The 23,321-nt window shown below is 35.6% G+C and overlaps 1 protein-coding gene across 1 annotated transcript in view; it reads right to left on the reverse strand.

Moving 5' to 3' along the window:
- The window catches only part of SMARCA5 (SNF2 related chromatin remodeling ATPase 5), a gene marked incomplete at its 5' end in the record, with an annotated part of 45,829 nt that overhangs the window by 19,952 nt on the left and 2,556 nt on the right, over nt 1–23,321 (reverse strand). The window contains 9 exons of the mRNA XM_079714968.1: nt 4,249–4,358; nt 7,730–7,798; nt 10,129–10,260; nt 10,359–10,514; nt 11,667–11,846; nt 12,617–12,717; nt 14,205–14,305; nt 16,917–17,083; nt 22,421–22,495. Of these exons, the coding sequence (XP_079571094.1) occupies nt 4,249–4,358; nt 7,730–7,798; nt 10,129–10,260; nt 10,359–10,514; nt 11,667–11,846; nt 12,617–12,717; nt 14,205–14,305; nt 16,917–17,083; nt 22,421–22,495 (1,091 nt within the window). The remainder of the gene's footprint in view (nt 1–4,248; nt 4,359–7,729; nt 7,799–10,128; nt 10,261–10,358; nt 10,515–11,666; nt 11,847–12,616; nt 12,718–14,204; nt 14,306–16,916; nt 17,084–22,420; nt 22,496–23,321) is intronic.

Below are 23,321 nucleotides of genomic sequence, written 5' to 3' on the forward strand. Positions count from 1 at the left end.
CACCAATGGACAGATCATCCAAACAGAAAATTACTAAGGAAACACAAGCTTTAAATGACACAACAGACCAGATAGATTTAATTGATATTTCTAGGACATTTCATCCAAAAACGGCAGATTACACTTTCTTCTCAAGTGCACATGGAACATTCTCCAGGATAGATCACATCTTGGGTCACAAATCAAGCCTCAATAAATTAAGAAAATTGTAATCATATCAAGCATCTTTTCTGACCACAATGCTATGAGATTAGAAATCAATTACAGGGAAAAAAACGTAAAAAACACAAACACATGGAGGTAAACAATACATTACTAAATAACCAAGAGATCACTGAAGAAATCAAAGAGGAAATCAAAAAATACCTAGAAACAAATGACAATGAAAACACAACAATCCAAAACCTATAGGATACAGCAAAAGCAGTTCTAACAGGGAAGTTTATAGCAATACAAGCCTACCTCAAGAAACAAGAGAAGTCTCAAATAAACAATCTAACCTTACACCTAAAGGAACTAGAGAAAGAAGAAAAACAAAACCCAAAGTTAGTAGAAGGAAAGAAATCATAAAGATGAGAGCAGAAATAAGTGAAATAGAAACAAAGAAAACAATAGCAAAGATCAATAAAACTAAAAGCTGGTTCTTAGAGAAGATAAACAAAATTGATAAACCATTAGCCAGACTCATCAAGAAAAAGAGGGAGAGGACTCAAATCAGTAAAATTAGAAATGGAAAAGGAGAAGTTACAAAAGACACCGAAGAAATACAAAGCATCCTAAGAGACTACTACAAGTAACTCTATGCCAATAAAACGGACAATATGGAAGAAATGGACAAATTCTTAGAAAGGTATAACCTTCCAAGACTGAACCAGGAAGAAACAGAAAATATGAACAGACCAATCTACAAGCAATGAAATTGAAACTGTGATTAAAACTCTTCTAACAAACAAAAGTCTAGGACCAGACGGCTTCACAGGTAAATTCTATCAAACATTTAGACAAGAGCTAACACCCATCCTTCTCAAAGTCTTCCAAAAAATTTCAGAGGAAGGAACACTCCCAAACTCATTCTATGAGCCCACCATCACGCCGATACCAAAACCAGACAAAGATACTACAAAAAAAGAAAATAACAGACTAATATCACTGATGAATACAGATGTAAAAATCCTCAACAAAATACTAGCAAACAGAATCCAACAACACACTAAAAGGATCATACACCACTGATCAAGTGGGATTTATCCCAGGGATGCAAGGATTCTTTAATACACGCATATCAATCAATGTGATATACCATATTAATAAACTGAAGAACAAAAACCGTATGATCATCTCAATAAATGCAGAAAAAGCTTTTGACAAAATTCAACACCTATTTATGAGAAAAAATCCCCAGAAAGTGGGCATAGAGGGAAGCTACCTCAACATAATAAAGGCCATATACGACAAACCCCCAGCAAACATCATTCTCAATGGTGGAAAACTGAAAGCATTTCCTCTAAGATCAGGAACAAGACAAGGATGTCCACTCTCACTACTATTATTCAAGTTGTGGAAGTCCTAGCCATAGCAATCAGAGAAGAAAAATAAATAAAAGGAATACAAATTGGAAAAGAAGTACTAAAGGAAGTACTAAAACTGTCACTGTTTGCAGATGACATGATAATATACATAGAGATACACAGGATAGAGAATATACATAGGATAATATACATAAGATAGAGAATCCTAAAGATGCCACCAGAAAACTACTAGAGCTAATCAATGAATTTGGTAAAGTAGCAAGATACAAAAATAATGCACAGAAACCTCTTGCATTCCGACATACTAATGATGAAAAACCCGAAAGAGAAATTAAGGAAACACTCCCATTTACCATTGCAAAAAAAGAATAAAATACCTAGGAATAAACCTACCTAGGGAGACAAAAGACCTGTATGCAGAAAACTATAAGACACTGATGAAAGAAATTAAAGATGATACAAACAGATGGGAAGATATACCATGTTCTTGGATTGGAAGCATCAACACTGTGAAAATGACTATACTACCCAAACAATCTACCAATTCAATGCAATCCCTATCAAATTACCAATGGCATTTTTTACAGAACTAGAACAAAAAATCTTAAAATTTGTATGGAGACACAAAAGACCCCGAATAGCCAAAGCAGTCTTGAGGGAAAAAAGTGGAGCTGGAAGAATCAGACTCCCTGACTTCAGACTATACTACAAAGCTGCAGTAATCAAGACAATATGGTACTGGCTCAAAAACAAGAGATATAGATCAATGGAACAGGATAGAAAGCCCAGAGATAAACCCGCGCACCTATGGTCAACTAATCTATGACAAAGGAGGCAAGCATATACAATGGAGAAAAGACAGTCTCTTCAATAAGTGATGCTGGGAAAAGTGGACAGCTACATGTAAAAGAATGAAATTAGAACCCTCCCTAACACCATACACAAAAATAAACTCAAAATGGATGAGAGACCTAAATGTAAGACCGGACACTTATAAAACTCTTAGAGGAAAACACAGGAAGAATACTCTTTCACGTAAATCACAGCAAGATCTTTTTTGACCCACCTCCTAAAGTAATGGAAATAAAAACAAAAATAAACGAATGGGACCTAATGAAACTTAAAAGCTTTTACAAAGCAAAGGAAACTACAAACAAGACAAAAAGACAACCCTCATAATGGGAGTAAATATTTGCAAACGAATCAACGGACAAAGGATTAATCTCCAAAATACATAAACAGCTCATGCAGCTCAATATCAAAAAAACCAAAAAAACAAATCCAAAAATGGGCAGAAGACCTAGATAAACATTTCTCCAAAGAAGACATACAGATGGCCAAGAAACACATGAAAAGCTGCTCAACATCACTAATTATTAGAGAAATGCAAATCAAAACTACAATGAGGTATCACCTCACACCAGTTAGAATGGGCATCATCAGAATATCTACAAACAACAAATGCTGGAGACGGTGTGGAGAAAAGGGAACCCTGTTGCACTGTTGGTGGGAATGTAAATGATACAGCCACTATGGAGAACAGTGCAGAGGTTCCTTAAAAAACTCAAAACAGAATTACCATATGACCCAGCAATCCCACTACTGGGCGTATACCCAGAGAAAACCATAATTCCAAGAGACACATGCACCCCAATGTTCATTGCAGCACTATTTACAATAGCCAGGTCATGAAGGCAACCTAAATGCCCATCACCAGACGAATGGATAAAGAAGATGTGGTACATATATACAACGGAACATTACTCAGCCATAAAAAGGAACGAAAGTGGGTCATTTGTAGAGACGTGGATGAATCTAGAGACTGTCGTACAGAGTGAAGTCAGTCAGAAAAAGGAAAAACAAATATTGTATATTAACGCATATATGTGGAACCTAGCAAAATGGTACAGATGAACTGGTTTGCAGGGCAGAAACTGAGACATAGATGTAGAGAACAAACGTATGGACACCAAGGGGGGGAAGCCACAGGGGGGTGGGAGGGTGCTGTGATGAATTGGGAGATTAGGATTGACATGTATACACTGATGTGTATAAAATTGATGACTAATAAGAACCTGCTGTATAAAAAAATAAAATAAAATTCAAAAAAAAAAGAAAAGAAGAAAAAGATAATAAAAACTTACAAGGTTTTTAACTTTTTTAGTATGTCCTATTCAAGTATTGTAAAAGTAGCTACCATATGTCATCACCATAATTTCACAAAAGGACATTTTATCCTGCCTAAAATAAAACATCAACTCAGAACGGAGTCTTTTAAATTAAATAAACATAGCTTTCTGCGATAAGAGAAAGCACTTAAGTTTTCTCATACCTCGACAATCTCCAACTTCATCAGGGACTAGCACTAGCCCACGGGCCAGTATTTATGAACCACTGGGTTAACCACATGTCTCACATCTATGCCACCACAGCTTCTTTTTTAGAAACCCAAGCAGTGGGCTTTAATTGCATCCCTGTTAAATGTCAAGTTTAATTTTTGAATTCATAAACCTCCCAACTTGATTCTGTCATCTAATAAAGGCTTTGCATCACAAATTTGATTAGCAAGTCCTAATCAAATTATACGACTGGGAAACTCTTTAGGCTGAGTTCAATCCAGCAAACAGAATTCCTTGACAACACAAGTTAGGAAAATAAAATACAAATGAAAGTTAGTACAGGATCAAGAGTGATTTCAAAAACGTCTCAGAAAACATACCATTCCCTTTGCATTTTGCTGAGACCCACATAGATTTTTACTTCCTTCTTTGGAGGCAAACTCTTTTCAACATCAGCCTTAATTCGACGAAGGAGGAATGGACGCAAAACCTTAAAAGAGCAAAAAGAAATGCAGATGACCTTATCTGTAATATAAGCATTATTTCAGGATCTCAAAAGTGTCTATTAAATACATAGAAAAGAAATGTATCTTCTTGGACATCAAATTATTCTTAGGACTTCTTCCTGCCAAACATATAATTTATTATTAGTGATTTCCTAAAGAGTAATGTTAAGATGAATATTTTTTCAATACATAGTGAGAAAGAGAAAAATTAATATCATATATTAACGCATATATGTGGAATCTGAAAAAACTGGTATAGAGCATCTTATTTACAAAGCAGAAACAGATGTAGAAAATGTATGGATACCAAGGGAGAAGGGGAGGGTGGGATGAGCTGGGAGATTGGGACTGATATATATACACTATTGATACTATGTATAAAACAGATAACTAGTGAGAGCCTGCTGTGTAGCACAGGGAACTCTACTCAATGCTCTGTGGTGACTTAAATGGGACGGAAATCCAAAAAAGAGGGCATGTATGTATACCTATGGCTGATTCACTTTGCTGTACAGTAGAAACTAACACAACATTGTAAAGTAACTATACTCCAACAAAAGTTTTTTAAAATATATACTGTCGGGGCTTCCCAGGTGGCGCAGTGGTTGAGAGTCCGCCTGCCGATGCAGGGGACACGGGTTCGTGCCCCGGTCCGGGAAGATCCCACATGCTGCGGAGTGGCTGGGCTCGTGAGCCATGGCCACTGAGCCTGAGCATCTGAAGCCTGTGCTCCGCAACGGGAGAGGCCACAACAGTGAGAGGCCCGCGTACCGCAAAAAAAAAAAAAAAATATATATATATATATATATATATATATATATACTGTCATAAAGTATTAAAAATAGTAAATTTTCAAGACGATATTTTCAACATTCATTGCCTCTCAGATCTCAAACTAGTTACCTGCATGTAGACTGTCTAACATTACTTAAGAAATGGCTAGGTCTACATTAAGATGTCTTCATGGTTACAGTTTTTAAATTTACTACCATTTTCTTATGGAAATAGACAAATGTAAAGTATACAAATCGTGAATATACAGTTCGATGCATTTTAATCAAGTAAACATACCCATGTAACCATCTCCTAGATAAAGAGAACATCCCATAAATCCTTCTGTAACCTTACCAGTCACTATCCCCCTTTTTCTTCCCAAAGGTAAGCAATATTCATACTTTTTAACATCATAAATTAGTTCTGCCTGTTTTTAACTTTATATACAAAGACTCATGCTCATTTATATCTGGTTTCTTTTACACATTATACTTGTGAGACATACCAATGCTATATGCAGTTGACATCTATAAAACTGAAGATATCCTTTTATTTGTGTCATCCTTTGTTCTAATTACACTAGCTTATAAAAATATAATCACCACAAAACAAATTAAAAATTGGTGAGAAAAATAATAAGCAACACTACTCTAATACCACCACATAAGGAAGCTAGTGCAGCCCTAGCCGAAAGCTAGCACCAGATGCCAGACACGTGAGCAAGGACCTTCAGCCCCACTGGCCCTCTTCCAGAACCGTCCAGGTACATGCAGCTGGATAAATACAAGTAAAACCAGCAAAGAGCCCACTCAGCCAACTTATAACTTCTGGAATTATTAAAACACATACAATTTAGGTTTTGGTGCGGGTTTTTGGGGGTTGGGGGGTGTTCCAACAATAGAAAACTCATACAACAAGAATTATCTCATTCCTAAGTACACCCATGTGACTGTGAATATACTCTTTCATTCTGAGATCACAGGAGCTATGGTGGGACTTTCAGGACAGAGCAGAATGGTAGCCACCAGACCTTTTCCCCCTGATTTGGTAAGTATCTTCATACTACTCTCTGAACAAAACAAACAAATGCCAAAACTGGTATTCTGTTGCGTGGATTTTAGTATGCTTTACCTACATGTACCCATCTATTTATTAAAGCAAAGCCTACATATACACTCCACAGTCCTTCAAACAGATAAATCTGAGTGTTTACATGCTTGAATGCCATCTAAATTGAAACAAAGGTGTCTAGGAGATCATCATCTTCAAATGTTTAACAAAATAAAATTTCAGTACATAGAATTTTAAAGTACCTTAAAAATTAATTTCTGTAGAAAGAAATATCGGAACATTCATAAAATTTTTAATTTTTTCCCCTTAATCAAATATCCACTTTGAGCCAGGCATTGGGCTAGGGATACAAAAACAAATGTTAAGACATACTCTGCCTTTGTGTTTACAATGCAGCAGGGAAAACGTGTAAATAAGTCATTTCAGTACCCTGTGCAAAGTCCTGTAACTTTAGAATGTCAAGATTAGTAAAGATACAATATACAGAAGGGAGTCTCTAGGCTGGCCTCAGCCTGGGTATTCAGTGGAGAAAGTGACATCACCACTGAGTCTTGGCCTAGGTGTTATCAGTAAAAGAGGGCAGGAAAGGGGATACTAGATGTGGCAAAAAAGGTAAGCAGAGAGACTGAGATTAACACAATGTTTACAGAAAACTGACAGTGGGGCCAGCCAACTCTAGCAAATTAAAGCTTGATATAAGAAGTGAAACAGAAGTTGGAAAATACTCGAAAGGTTAACTTTTTGGAGGAGGGGCAGTGTTGCCCTGCAAGACATGTTTCTAATGCCTAGAAACATTTTTCATTATCACAAATGAGGGCATATACTCTGGCATCTAGAGTGCAGAAGCCCTGGGGATGCTGTCAAACAAGAAAGCCACCCTTCCTCGCCCTCCCAAAAGTTGAGGAACCCTGAGTTAGGTCATGAAAGGCCGTCTATGTCATGCTTACATGATTTACCCTGCAGGCCAGGGTATCACAATCTGTGGTCTATCAGAGAAATTTCTATCTTCCTACCAACTTTCACTTGTGAATCTCCAAGGAAGGAACGAAGCCATACTTCACAGCAAAAACATATCAACTCTTCTTGCACTGTGCTATTAGCAACTGCTTACACACAGTCACTGGATTTAAGAACAACAGATGGACCTTTGGCCTTTTAGAACAAAATCTGTTAGATTCTCCTACGAAATGTAAATGGAACTAAGCTTCTAAAACTTATCTATATTAAGTCCTTATGCAACTCTTCTTTCCCCCACTGTACTTTTTTTAACCCTAAGGGATTACTTTTTTCCTTCATAAAGTTAGTATTCCACCCTAGGTTCTAAGGCTAAAACTGCCTATATTACCCCTCCTCTCACCATAAGATTAAGCAGTTAAGTGGGCAGAATTCAAACAGATCTGATGCTAAAGCCACTGTGCTTTCTGTTAACAGAAAAATAATCCGCTAAATTAAATCTGTAGCATTTTTCCCATTGGAAATATGCTTTCTAACCCCACTCCAAAATACTTACCATATGAAGCCTCTCAACTAGCTTTTGATCCCCAAGGCAATTGTTTGTATCAAACCAGGAATCAAAGTCCTAGATTAACAAATAAAAAATACATTAAGATCAGAGATAATATTAACTACAAATACCCTTTATGCTAGTAATATAGCATATAACAATAATTTCTAAAATTAATTTAATGTTTGAGTTGTGAACCGCAAAAATCATTTAGTTCAATTCCTTATTTTTCATGTGCGCTATTGTTAGCAATTAATTTTAGAACTAGTTTGAGAATCATATTATCTCCTTAACATTTTTCTCAAAAACATCCAGATGCCAAGTTTCATAGCGAAAAGAAAATTGTTAGAAACCAAGTTTTACAGAATTAGAAAATCAATATCCTTGAAAAAATATACTTCTTCAGTTTCAGAAAACATTAAAAATTAAAACCACTTCACGGTTTGTTCTCAAAGACCATTCAGACTACTCAAACACAAGCTTTCTAGAGCAATGTCAATTTTCATTAAACTTACTAAAAGTGAAATTGAGATTACCAGTATTTCATTAGTACTTGGGTAGGATTTGAACAAGGACAGTTTCCCTATCCTTACCTCTTTAGCATATTTATTATATACAGCTGACCCTTGAACGCAGAGGTTAGGAGCACTAACACTCCATGCAGTTGAAAATCCACATATAACTTATAGTCAGCCCTCCCACTGTGGATCATGCAGAACTATAGTATTTACTACTGAAAAAAAAAAAAACGTGGACCCACCCAGTTCAAACTTGTATTGTTCAGGGTCAACTGTATTTGCTTTGTTAGTAAACATAATCTTAGAATTCACTGTGTTAACTAAAACAAAGCTTTAGCAGAGATTATTAAACAAATGAAAGTGTCAATGTGGTAGGAAAAAAATTATCTCAAAAACAAAACCAAAATACATAAAGCAGAACTAAAGTAGCTTGATGGCACTGACTAAATGTCTTTCAAGAATACAATTTTCTCTACTCTTAAAATGATCCTTACTTAACACAACAAACCAAATTAACACTTTTTTGGAACTTATTTGAATAAGCTCTTCAAAGCCACACACACACTCCAGCAATGGGAACAAAGGGTCAAAAATGAATTCTAGTCCAACAAAAAAATGAAATTACTAATAAGCACAGACTCTCGACATAATGTACATTATGTTCCTAAGTACAACCAACAATTCAAAGTTAATTAACCATTTCCATCACTGCAAATAATCTATCAAAGGTAAGGATTAGGTTCTATGTTTGCTAGACTGTAAGAAAGAATGGTTAGACATATTTCACCAAACTTGAAGGCCATCTTGGGGAGAGGGCATCCTGGGGACTTAAAACACAGGCAACATGAAGTACGCAAATTCACTTGGGGGACCACCCTGAGCACTACCTTAAAAACATAAGCAGTCCACCTAGAGCCACTGAAACAATGTCAGGCCAACAGGACCACCAAATAAGAATGTGAATCTACGACATTCCAGAGAGAACAAACCATGATTTCTAAAATAAGACTAAAATCAAAAGGCACAAAAGTAAATTCTCAGGATGCATACAAAACATGGTAGGTTACACGAGGTTAACTACCTAAAGGCGTGAAAAAGTAATGATTATCTCAAGTAGTACTGAAAGGTAAGCCAATTCTTTTTTTTAATTCTTCTGGGTTTTTTTTTTTTTTTTTTTTTTTGCGGTACATGGGCCTCTCACTGTTGTGGCCTCTCCCGTTGCGGAGCACAGGCTCCGGACGCACAGGCTCAGCGGCCATGGCTCACGGGCCTAGCCGCTCTGCAGCATGTGGGATCTTCCCAGACCGGGGCACGAACCTGTGTCACCTGCATCGGCAGGCGGATTCTCAACCACTGCGCCACCAGGGAAGCCCAATTCTTCTGGTTTTATTGAGATAAATTGACATACAGCTCTGTATAAGTTTAAGGTGTACAGCACAATGATTTGACTTACACACACCATGAAATGATTATCACAATGTTTACAGAACATCCATCATCTCATATATGTACAAAATCAAAGAAACAAAAAATATTTTTCCTTGTGATGAAAACTCTTAGGATTTATTACTGTTAATTACTCTTAGTTGTTATTTACTCTCAACAACTTTCATGTATAACATACAGCAGTGTTAACTACATTTATCACGCTGTACATTACATCTCTAGTACTTATTTATAAGTGGAAGATAAATAAGTACAATAAACTTTGTGCCTTTTGACTGGCTTCATCCAATTCCCCCCCTCCCCCTGCCTCTGGTAACCACAAATCTGATTTCTTTTTCTATGAATTCATCTGTTTGATTTTTGAAGCAGGCCAATTCTATTACAAAAATGTATAGTATTAAAAAACATTATTCCAACTAGAAAATAATAAGAAATACTTACATCAGCTGAATTAAAGACATCTGGCAACAAAAAATTAAGAAGTGACCAAAGCTCATGCAAGTTGTTTTGAAGAGGTGTTCCAGTTAATAATAGTCGATTTGTAGTCTTGAATTCCCTCACTATTTCTGACAACTGAAAGAAACAAATTCATCATTAGAATGAATATTCTGTACATCGATCAAATTCTAAACTAAGGTACAAATGATTTGCACATCTAAATATCAAATTACCTTAGATTTTTCATTTTTGATCCTGTGAGCTTCATCTATAACTAAGTACCTCCAATTAAATTTCTTGAAAACAGACTTCTCTTTAATAAGCATTTCATAAGATGTTACACATACATCCCATTCTCCTGGTAATAAAACGTCTCTGACAAAAGCAGCCTGTGTAGCAAAAGAAAAAATTTACATCATGCAGAAATAAACTATACATTAAATTTACTGATGACAGGATGTAATCTACTATGTAAAAGGGGGTGGGAATAGTAAAAAGAAGAGTCATCTATAGTACGCAAGCAGCTAGACCAGCTCAAAGTAACTTCATTAACCATGAAGTAATCACGTCAGAGCCATTTAGTAAAAACCAACTGACAAAATTCTTCGGTGCAAAAGTCAACAGACTAATTCTTAAAATGTCTTCTTTCCTTGATTCCACTGGGTGCTGAAATTCTTAGCACATAGGTTTAGGAAAGCATAGAGAGTTTTCTGACATGAAGATAGATAAGGACTAAAGGCTAGCTTGCAGTAAGCACTTTCATTCCTTTTATGTTTATAGATCTATTAAGACATTGTTATTAATTTTCTCATTTTACAGGTGAGGAAACTAAAGCAAAGACTGGTTAACAATTGGGCTTCAAAGCATAATAAGCAATTTTGTAACTTAGAATACAAAAGGAGAAAAGAAATCTAGAGTCATCACTGATATCTGAATACAGGGAAAACAAAATTAGGTACATAGTCCTTCAATGCAGTATGAGTACATTTTTTAATCTGAATTTTATATTCTTAATAGTGTCATTATTTCCATATCTTCTTCCAAAAAGGATGTGCCAACTTACCAATATTTTAACTTATTTCGATCGTTATCATACCGACTTATCACGTTACTATTTACATTTTTACTATTTACATTATTATTTACTATTACAAATTACTATTCCATGACTATTACCATTATATACATCAATCTAAAAATCTGGCTCCTTAAATTTCTAACCACCTCACACACTCAAAACTTCTTTTAAAAATAAGAAAATGCTGCTAGAATGAGACACAGCCTTTGATTTTATAACTACCCTCAGAAAGCAGGAGAAAACTATATTCTTATAGCTTTCTACAGTCTACAATTCTATTTCCCTAGTATAAATCTTAAGCATCAAAAAAATATTACATTTATAAATTACTAATATTTGTGAAGACCAAGCTTATTATTGGACCCTTTTTCTCTTTTATCCCTCCTCTAGTTATCCCCCTCCCACAAAACCTAAATTCAAATTCTTTTAATATCAAAAATGTAATGAAATATGAGAAACTTACTCTTTGTTCTTTATCTCCTATTAAACAAACAGATCTAAGTGTTGGTACCCATCTCTTGAATTCACTCATCCAGTTGTGTAATGTAGACTTAGGAACCAAAACCATATGAGGACCAGGAATGTTTCTATAGTGTTTCATGTACCCAAGAAGAGAAATTGTTTGAAGAGTCTTTCCCAGGCCCTGAAAGAAAAATAAGCACAAAGCAATGAAATACAAAAACAAAACAGACTTCCATATTCAAACTTCCTGACATATACAGAAACATTTAAAAGAAAAGCTATGTGTACAGCTAACAAATGGCAAAAACTTGGTATGTGTCAAGTTTACGAGTGTTACGTCATTTAACCTTCACAAGTCTTTGAAGGATGTACTATTACCATCTCCATAAGGCCCAGATATTTAAGTGACTTTCCCAAGGTCACCTAGCAGAGCTAGAATTGAGACCTATTTCTTTTGACTCCATACTTTCTCTAAGCAATTGTCTTAGCACTATAGCTACAGGGAAACATAAAACATTCACTACATAACTAGTAAATAGTAAACAAGATATAATGTTTTATGGGATAGAACTGTACAAGCTACCATCATGGAGAAAATATTTCTCGATGACATTCAATTGACCCCACCACCTGTGTTCTGTATAATTGAAGGGAGATGGCCAAATCATTACATTGTAAAAGTCAACCAAAGGCATGCTTCTCAAAATGTATTATTTTTAAATTTATTACACTTTCATAGATAATAATTCCTCACAGCTGAAGTACAGATATAAGATCCCACTTATGCAACTAAAGTGAGCTTTTATCAGTTTGACAGAGGGTTAGTTTGCTAACAGTTCTAGAGTATAATCAATAAACTATACGCTACAAACCTTAACTTTTATAAATCTAATGATGTATAAGGTTTTAAATTATAAAATGTGGACTTGTACAAAGCTATCAAACACATACCATTTCATCTGCTAGGATACCATTGATGCCGTTCTCATACAAAGAAATGAGCCAATTTAATCCTCGGACCTGATAATCTCGCAGTTTACCCCATTTTACATCTAAGAACAAAAGAAAAACGACATGCACATTTTAAAGACAATAAAAACAGGTGGGAAGCTCCCCCTCCATCTAATACTCAGAGGTTTAATTTTGGGCCTACACATGTTTATTCTGACTGTACTACTTTCTTTACTAGGTCTTAAGAATGGGAATTTTGCAAGTTTCAAATCAGTGGAGGTAGCGGCGGCGGTGGTCTGGAGTGGAGATGACGGATATGGAAGACAACCGAGTACAGGAAACGTGACTGGAGACATCAGAGTACCTCAATCCCTCAGTTCCTATGTTACCCATACACTGGTCCTAGAGACTCTTTGGCCTATTTCCTTTTTCAATGTTACTACAAGTGTTTCTAACCAAACGTTTTCACCTTCCTTGATGACCTCAACAGAGGTTCTCCGGGGATTTTGTTTTTGTCCTAACAAAGGGGAAACAGGAATTAGAAGAGACTGTTTTTCCTTTACCCTTCCTTAATTTACTTTTCCAAGGGGTCCTACAAAAAGGAAATGTATCTCTTTCAGGGTTTATTAAATATTTCCCACCCCATACTAATTATTAAGTATATGAATCATAAATAACCCAACTTTTAAAAAAACTATGTATTATGTACTCCATCCCTTTTGAAAAACACCGCTTTGAGATGAAAAGTTAATCAATGCTGGGAAAACTAGTTACAATGTAGGAATGTGAGAAAGAGATAACTCAAATAATTCAAATTTCCTTTCTCCTTGTAGATCTGGTTCTGGCCTCTAGCTTCATGAAAAGAAATGGAAACTGCGTACTGTGTAGCAAAAAAAAAAAAACAAAATCTGGAGGTACACTGTTGAATTTCTAACCAAATCCTATCTTCCCTGAAGTTCAGTTTGCTAATTTTTAAGATAACAAATCCAAACTACACGTCCTATATTGACTATTATAAATTTTTTTTGCTCACAACCACTATGATCATACAAACTTGTCATCAAGTGAGACAGAGAAAGGAGGTCGGGAAAAAAAACGCTGGGCTTCAGTGAAGACAACCGTGCCACCAGACAACCAAGACCATATGTGGGTAAAACCTAAACCTTGTTAACCATGTTTTCTTTTGGAAAACCTTTAATAACAAGTACATTTTGGAAAAAAATTTTAAACAAATAGAAAATCAGAAGATGAGTAAAAAAAACTCTTTATGAAGTGCTTTTTTTTACACATTAGTCTTCTTATCTGGGGCAAATATAAGGCAAACTTCATTCCCAGTTTTACATATACATTCAGACCACAAGCACAATGGCGTTTTATGACCCTTTGAAATACAGCACCACTATCATACTAATATACTATGGCTTCCATCCAAAAAATATCTGAAGTTCATTCCACTATCAATAAATTTCAAAAGATCACTAAAAATTGCATTTATAAATTACAGCCAAGAAAAATCCAAAACATTAACCAAAGGATATCTCAAAAGGGGATGTTTCAGAGATCAAGTAATTAAATATGTGTAACGTACATGACGGAGAGTCTTCAAATCGAGTACAAACATTGGTTGCTTTGGAGCTTTCTGTTAATAATTCTTCATCCTCCTCTTGCTCTGTTCTTCGGTGCCGATAGCTGTCAAGTTTAAAATAAAATCAAGTGATTTGAGTTTTGGCTTTAATTTTAACTACCAGCTACTATTTCAACATAATAGTCAAGAGGCTGACCAAGATTACACAATAATTTCTTAACAGGCATGTAAATTAAGACTAAAAAAGTAAACAGTAGAAATCATTAGTAAATTTAAACCTGAAATGTTCTACATGGTTTTCTAAGATACACATACAGTTTTTAAAATAGAGTAATACCTTAGGTTAACCAGAACCTGATAAACATAAATGTGACAATCTAATTTCAAGGAAATATGGAGTCAGAAAAACCTCATAATTTGCATTTTAAAGTTAAGTATTTTGCCCCCTGACCTCAAATAGTACCAGAAGTCACATTTTTAAAATTACAGCTTTCATCAAAAGCTGCAGAATATGCAGAATAGAGACTTTGGGCTTAAGCAATGACTCTTAACTAGATTCATCAGAATTACTCAAAGCATTTTAAATACACTTGCCCAGATTCTACATCCCAAAAGAATGATACTTCCTCTTAATAACTAATTTTCTGCACTTACAATATTGCCAGATTTCTTTTTTTTTTTTTTTTTTTTTTGCGGTACACAGGCCTCTCACTACTGTGGCCTCTCCCGCTGCGGAGCACAGGCTCAGCGGCCATGGCTCACAGGCCCAGCCGCTCCACGGCATGTGGGATCTTCCTGGACCGGGGCACGAACCTGTGTCCCCTGCATCGGCAGGCAGACTCTCAACCACTGCGCCACCAGGGAAGCCCCTTGCCAGATTTCTTAATCTCTAAAGGACTCAGGTAAGTAAAACTATTTACTCCCCAATTCTCAAGTTTCCAATTATACCTTCATATTTTCAACAAATATTTTCATTTAAATTAGAAAACAGTAGATTATTCCACTCTTGTGACCTCTAAATCTAACTCACTGCTTATTTCTCCCAAAACTACATGCTTGATGGGAGAGGATAATCAGCCTTCCCAGACAGAGAAATATTCCTCAGAAATGCAGGCCAAGGCAATAAAAACACAAGGATGTTTTTGTTTGTTTTATGTGCTTCCAATCAGAAGGTCTTAGTGTTGGTGTTATTTCTTGTGCTTCTCTGCATTCCAACCCTATGAAACTTAGTGCAAAGATCTACCCGCCCCCCAACCCCAAGTTATTCTCCATAAACTGAGAATTTTAACTTCGTTTTTTTTTTAATAAAATCTCCTTCACAATATATTATCAAGATAGTTGATTATTATGGTTGTTAGAACTGAAGATAAAAGCTGGAATATGCTTTATTACTTCAAATTGAGGCATCACTGATTGTTAACTGGATGATGGAAAGGGGAAAAAAAGCATATATGTACTTATACTGAAGGACAGGACAGTACCATTACCCTAATTACTTCACTTAAGCTAACTTTCCATTTAAGATGGTTTGATGGGTAGAAAAGAAATCTATTAACCAAGACTCCTTTTCTTCACCAACACTAATAAGATCAAAGCTGAACAATATTTTATCTATTTACTACATGGTATCTTTATCTTACAGGCTCTTAATAGAAGTGTTTCTTCTCATGCCATCATACTGATGACCCCATAACAATATCCATTACAGCAGTCTGCATTTCCAGAGCACGAGACTGACGCTATTTAAACAGCTGCAAACTTCAAGTCTGAAAAATTTAAATACATCTGAATTGCAAAGTTCTCATGAAGTTTCATACGTATTAAAACAAAAGCACTTTCGTTACAAACAATGGATTAGCAAAAAAGATATATCAGATGAGTAGAATACCCCAAATAAAATTAAGGTAATATGCTTTTTGATGATAATCCCCTCGAGATAGAGCTAATACTTCCATGTTTCTGTATACTACGTAGTAAATTTAACAGTGTTGATAACAGTTTGTACTCTCCTCTTTTAGATAACCTAGCATATTTTAATTACTGATCACATTTCATTTTTCACTTTGGAAATTACATATAGCCATTCCAGGGAGCTGAGATTGCCCTAAATTTATTATTACAAACTGAACATCTTAGTTATCCAACCAGCACAAATTCTAAAAAAGAATTTATAAATTCAACACGTAAGAATTACTTTACACATATTGAACCACCACCTAACAGTGTCATCATACACCTTGACACTTCAATTTATATAAAGAAAACTAAGTATGTAACAAAAATTTTAAACAAACTGCCGTGGCATAAATCATCACAACATCCACACACAAGCACAGACTTCAGATAATAGCAATACCCTCAATGCATATATGTGGTTTATGAGACTAGAGCACACCCCAAGTCAGATCTAAGTTCAAAGCTGGATTATTCTAATTCCTTCTAGGTGATGTTAAATAGGCCGCTTAACCTCTGCATTTGTTTCCACTCCAAGGAGTGGAATACATCTGAATTCCCTATTCAGTCCATATAAAAATAAAGCATTATGCAAATTTTTATTTATTTATACATGTATGTATGGCTATATCCTGCCAAGCCAATCAGGCCAAATAAATAACAGCACCAAAACAATTTTTTTTAATAAAGTGATTTTATGCTCCTAATGAAGACTATCAAAAATAAGTTTGCTTCAACTATTAAGTATCAAATATTACTCACTCGCCAACTGACAGCAAGTTCTGTTTCTCATCCTTTTTTATTCGTGGGCGCCCTGGTTTCATCTTCAAAGGTGAGGTTGGAGTCTTCTGAGCAGCAGGCTGAATGAAATGTGCAAACAGCTCTGTCTGCTTTAATAAATACTCAAATCTATTTGCCCGGTCAGTTTGCTACAAAAAATTTTAAAATGCATTTTATCAGAATATTAATACAACTTCAGAAATCAAAGTTTCAACATGCCTCCACACAACAATCTCAGAAATAAAAAGGAACAAACTACTGCTATGGGTAACAACACAGATGAGTTTCAAAAGCATTATACTAAATGAAAGAAACCAAACATAAAAGACTACATACTGTACGATCCAACTTATATGAAATTCTAAGTAGGGATTTCGTAGAAAGCAGATCTGAAGTGGCAAGGGGATGAGGGCAGGAGCAAAAGTTATGGGGATCATAGAACTGTTTACGTCATGACTGTAAGGTGGTTAAATGACCGCATGTGTTTGCCAAAACTCACTGAATTACAAACATAAAACTATTGTGTCAATTATACTTCAATACAGTTGATGAAAAAATATCAAATAAAAAAATCAAAAGACATTGTGCAATACAAGCGTATTTATTCAGAAGGGGGAAAAATGCATTGGTCATTCATCAGTTAGGCTGTTTCAAATTTTAAAAGGCTATCAGGCTTGAAAAACATCTATTAAGTTCATGAAATATTCATTAACCCAATGCAGTTCTTAATACCATTTCTTATTTTCATATCTAAGATATACTGCTTTGAATGTTCCCTATTATCACACAAAGAGAATGAAAGAATTTAAACCAAAAAACATTTAAGATCCTGAAATCAAGTTTTTATAAAAATAAACAAGGGTGGGGCTTCCCTGGTGGCACAATAGTTGAGACTCTGCCTGCCGGTGCAGGGGACACGGGTTCGAGCCCTGGTCTGGGAGGATCTCACATGCCGCGGAGCAACTGGGCCCGTGCACCACAACTGCTGAGCCTGCGCGTCTGCAGCCTGTGCTCCGCAACAAGAGAGGCCGCGATACTGAGAGGCCCGTGCACCTCGATGAAGAGTGGCCCCCGCTCGCCGCAACCAGAGAAAGCCCTCGCACAGAAACGAAGACCCAACACAGCCTATCAATCAATCTATCAATAAATAGAAATGCTGTAGAATTATTAAAAAAAAAAAAAAAAAAAAAACTCGGGGGTTAGTTCTGTGAAACACTGCATAAAATTAAAAAAAATAATAAAAATAAAAAATAAACAAGGGAAATCTAGAGCCTTCAGACAACAGACTTTTTACAGACACTCTAACAGTTTGGTTAAAAAAAGGAGAAACAAGAAGACAAGAGTTCAATAAACAGAGAAACCCTCAACTCAACATGTCTACCTATAAATGCTTAAAATGTCAATTTTAGAATGAATTCCAAAACAATATTTTACCTAGCAAACACCAGAGATAATCAAACATCATAATGTTTTAAAAACTATGTATTTTTTAAAGGAAAACATACTATACCAAGGTAAAACTGAAGCCCAATTTGCTATCAGGAAGGCACAGGGTGACTGCTTCACTGGACCACAAATGCAGCCCAATCCATACAACTAACAACAGGTCAACATGTTTCTCCTTAGTAATGTCCTATAGATGACAAGCTTCAGTTGTTTTGTTTCTGATGACTAAAAAACTGTTTTAGGGCTTCCCTGGTGGCGCGGTGGTTGGGAGTCCACCTGCCGATGCAGGGGACGCGGGTTCGTGCCCCAGTCTGGGAAGATCCCACATGCCGTGGAGCGGCTGGGCCCGTGGGCCATGGCCGCTGGGCCTGTGCGTCTGGAGCCTGTGCTCCACCACGGGAGAGGCCGCAATGGTGAGAGGCCCGCGTACCGCAAAAAAAAAAAAAAACTGTTTTAAAGTACTGAACTGAGATCCATATACATATATGTATTTTGCACAATTTCACTTCCTAATACATGTATAATAAAAGAAAAGCCAAGAACATGCAATGAGAAAGATGCTGCTACTTAAAAAAGACTATCTATTATTGTAGCTATGTTTGGATCAAGATAAATAAGCTCTGGAAATGAATTCAGATAGGTCAGAGTCTAGATATTTTAAAGTAGAAGCTACTCTACAGTATTCAAATCACTGAATATGTATTCTTTACTTCTTTAAAAACATTTTCAAATCAACATTTCCTTCATAAATACCTATTCAATTCAAAAAATACTTCTGTGTGTCTACCAGAAAAGGTATTTTGTTTCTTTAGGAAGTTTTCATTATAATCCAATATTGAAAACAGAACATAATAGGTAAGTTATGTAAGATTGTCAGAAAATGATGAATACTCAGAAGTAAAAATAAAGCAGAGTGATGGCAAGTGCAAGTAGCACTGAAATTTTAACCAGGAAGATCAGGAAAATCCGAACAGAGGTAATGTTTCAACAGAGAAGGGAGGGGATCCCCCCAATTCTTAGACCTTATCACACCTCTCTAATGCTCAAAAACCTTTAATGGCTCTAGATGTCTTAAGATGGTATTTTTTCAAAGTGTGGTTCATGATCCATCAGACCAAAAATATCCAAGATCTCTGTTATCTTCTACAAGGTCAAGTTTGAGAACTACTGCCTTAAAGAATTAAATGTAAGTTTCACCAGGGCCTTACAAAAGATTCCATAATTTCCAAAATTCTCTGTCATTGACTCCAGTAGTGGTGGGGTTACAAACTAGTTGCAAAAAACCGAGTTCAGAACACACAGAATAAGCTTTCAGTAGAACTGTGGCAAAGGTTTGAGGGAAAAAACAGGCAAAGACCTTGCTGCTTGAAAAAATGAGAAGGTTAAGATAAAAATGACTTGAAATCTTAAAAGAGGGGTAAGGAAAGTGAACCTATCTACAAAATAAAAACAGACTCACAGACACAGAGATCAGACTTGTGGTTGCCAACGGGGAGGAGGGGAGGAAGAGGGATGGACTGGGAATTTGGGGTTGGCAGATGCAAACTAGTACATTCAGAATGGATAAACAATAAGGTCCTACTCTGTAGCACAGAGAACTACATCCAATCTCCTGGGATTAAACCATAATGGAAAAGAATATTAAAAAAAGAATGCATATATGTATAAAACTGAGTCACTTTGCCATACAGCACAGACTGGCACAACACTGTAAATCAACTACACCTCAATTTAAAAAAAAAGATTTAAGGAGAAAAATCACTTCCTAAAACGCAGAAACAATAGAATAAGATTAGGAACCTAAAAGAAATGAATCATAAAATCAAATGGAAGATTAAAATCAATAGCCTTGGAAAAAGCTTCTTTCTCTGAGATAGAAGGAAACAACCAGGACAGTAGAAGCCATACATGCTTCGAAACAGAGAGGAATTGAATTGATGATGGGCCTGCAACTCTTTGTGGAGGAAGACTGAAAATGAGCGTGTGGCAGAAAAGGAGTAATCAGAGTGGCAAAGTTTTAGAATGCCTAAATGGGATTGTTGAGCAATAAATACTGAAAGCCAAAGACAGTAAAAACCATAAACTTATTCTGGTACCAGTCAGCACTATTATTTTAGTTTTCTCAAGCAGAACTCAGCATCCTGGGTTCAAGAATGAAGAGTGGATATCAAGACTTACCTATGAATAGGATCTAGCAGATGATAAAAAAGTTGCTTAGAAGAAAACTGCTTCTCAAGATCATGATGTTGAAAAAGGAAATTAAACTAGGAGACTAAAAAATCTGTAGGAAGTGAGAAAAAATTTACAATAAAGGGAACCGTGAAGATGAGAAGCATTGTAAAGAACCATGAAAACCTCCATTATATAATCAGATTTGTGTTGTAAATATACTTTGAAAAAACATAAAGAGATGTGGAAGAAGCCAGATCATGAGAAAGGAGCCAAATAAAGATGCCAACACAATAATTCATGCAACAGAAGAATACTGAACTAGGGTGATGGGGAAAAGATAAGAGAAATATTTATGAAGTTAAATTTGCCAAGACTATTAAAACTATGAGGTACCGTAACAGCTTGGGTATTTATTAAGAGAAAGTTTCATTCATTGAGATAATCCTAAGTAGAAGTGTGGGGTAGAGATAAGGAATTCAATTTTGGATACTCCTAAATAAGAGGTACCAAAGGGACTTAAATGTCCAACAAACAAATGAAAATGCAATGGTTGGAGGCATCTGAAGTATTCACTTAGAGATGGCAGATGAAAACTGTGTCAAGGATCAAACTGTCCAAGAACAAATGTTCAGAATGTAATGAGAAGGACAAAGGAATGGTCAACTAAATAGGATATCATCAAGGAAAAGAAGGTCTCTCAAGGCAAGAAAAAATTCCGTGGAGTGGTCAATGGTGTCAAACTCAAGTGACAGCAAGGAAAATCAAACTACAATTAAGCCAAAGAACTGGCCATTAGAATCACTAGTACAGTGTTAATGACAGAATCTAAGTTGTGAAGGGTTAAAGGAATGAATGGGAAAAGTAGAGCTGGAAAATATATCTTTTTCTTCAATTAAGTTTGACAGCAAAGAAAGGCAGCAGGGCAGTTACAGATATACACATATATAAATGTAATAGAAATCATATAGAATAATACATCATTTCTACTTTACATATTGCAATATGTATTATGCACATTATATATGTGTATACATATACACATGTGCATACTTTTAGGATTTTGAAGCTATTTAAGAGATTCAGAAACATTTATTGATATTGAAGAGAAAGTCAAAGAACAAGGGGAAAGTAAGATTTGTTAAAATTTACTATGTGCCAGATATTGTTCTGGGTGCTGAAGACAGAAAGATGAAGACACTGTCCCCACTCTTAAGAAGCATACTGTGTTGTGTAGTGGTGTTATTATTACACATGCTATTTTAACTTTTTAAGACTTCAAAACAATTAAATGAGTTTAATCCATACAAAGCACTTAGAACAGGGCCTGCTACATAATAATCATTCACTATTAGTCATTATTATTGAATCTAAATTTAAATTTAAAGCTCTTTGTAGGTACTGGTTAACTCAGGGTAAAATAAAGTTTCCTAAAAGGATATGAAACATGAGCTGGGTATTTTTCAAGTATAACATTCATATTCTCTTTTGTAAAGATCCCATCCATATTATAAGAAGGCTGTAGGCAAGGAGCATGTATTATTTGCTTTATAACCAGTAGAGTACAATGCTAGACACATGCAGAATAAACATTACCTTGAATAATTACTTCTCTGGTCTTTAACTCACCTCACTCCCAATGCTAAATCTTAAAATATATGGGGTGTTAGCATAACCCACATATTTACATAATATGTGAATTCATGCAATACTTCTATATTTGCTTTACATAGTCAAGTAAGTCAAGTAAGGTACAAAAGTTATAGTACTCCACGTTATACATATTTAAATTGGATATCTGTGCTTCAATTTTGGTACGCTTAATCACCTAATAAAAACTTATATAAACTCTTCATATGCCTAGAACATACCATTTTTTCTTCATAGGTAGGATCTGGTTCTTGGATTTCTTTTTGTTTTCCAGGAGACGCATCATCAAATACTTCCTGGTAGGAGGGAAAAATCATGGATTGTTCTTCAAGAATACTCAACACACCATTATTAGACTGACTTCTGCCCAAAACACATTCAAAGTAATACACTCCTGTCCCAAATTTCCCAGATACTTAAATGGCTGTCATCCTACCTGATAGGAAACCTTGATGAAAAATACCATGATGATAACAACTTATTTAATCCAAATATGTAAACTGCATGGCTATTGCCAAGACTGAAACACAAGATTATTATCTCCATCATCCTAGAACAAAATTACTTTCAGCAAATGTTTCATTTTCTAATCAAAAATTATGAAGCTAAATTAAACAGTATAAAATGTGAAGAAAATACGTTCCCTTTTAATCATAAAATTGCAGTATCTACTGTACTGCCACACAAACATACACGTGGAAACTCGCATTAGTCACGCTGATTCCCATCTTCTGGAAAATTAAAAAAATTCATCATGCAGCCTGAAGTGAATACCCTTTAAGTACAATCTGATTCCTTAATTGGTAATAAATGTGCTATTTTTGCAAATTTATTCACCCTGACATTCAAAACGCCACAAACAACAAAACAACAGCAACAACTACACTGCAAAGTTCCACTCATTCATTAAAAGAACATAAGGAAAGCTGGTGAAAGTCTAATTTTCATTAATGATGTACTAATCTGTGTGTGGCAATACATACTATAATAAAGCTACCTGTGATTAAGAAGTTGGGGGAATGGGGCTGGTATAGCACTAAAATTAAGAGGTCAACTGACCCAAATTCAAGTCTAACTTCATCGTTAAGACCTGCAGGAACCTGTGTAACCTTAAGCTCATCA

Source organism: Hyperoodon ampullatus (genome assembly GCF_949752795.1).
Source record: "Hyperoodon ampullatus genome assembly, chromosome: 1".
Taxonomy (NCBI): Eukaryota; Metazoa; Chordata; class Mammalia; order Artiodactyla; family Ziphiidae; genus Hyperoodon; species Hyperoodon ampullatus.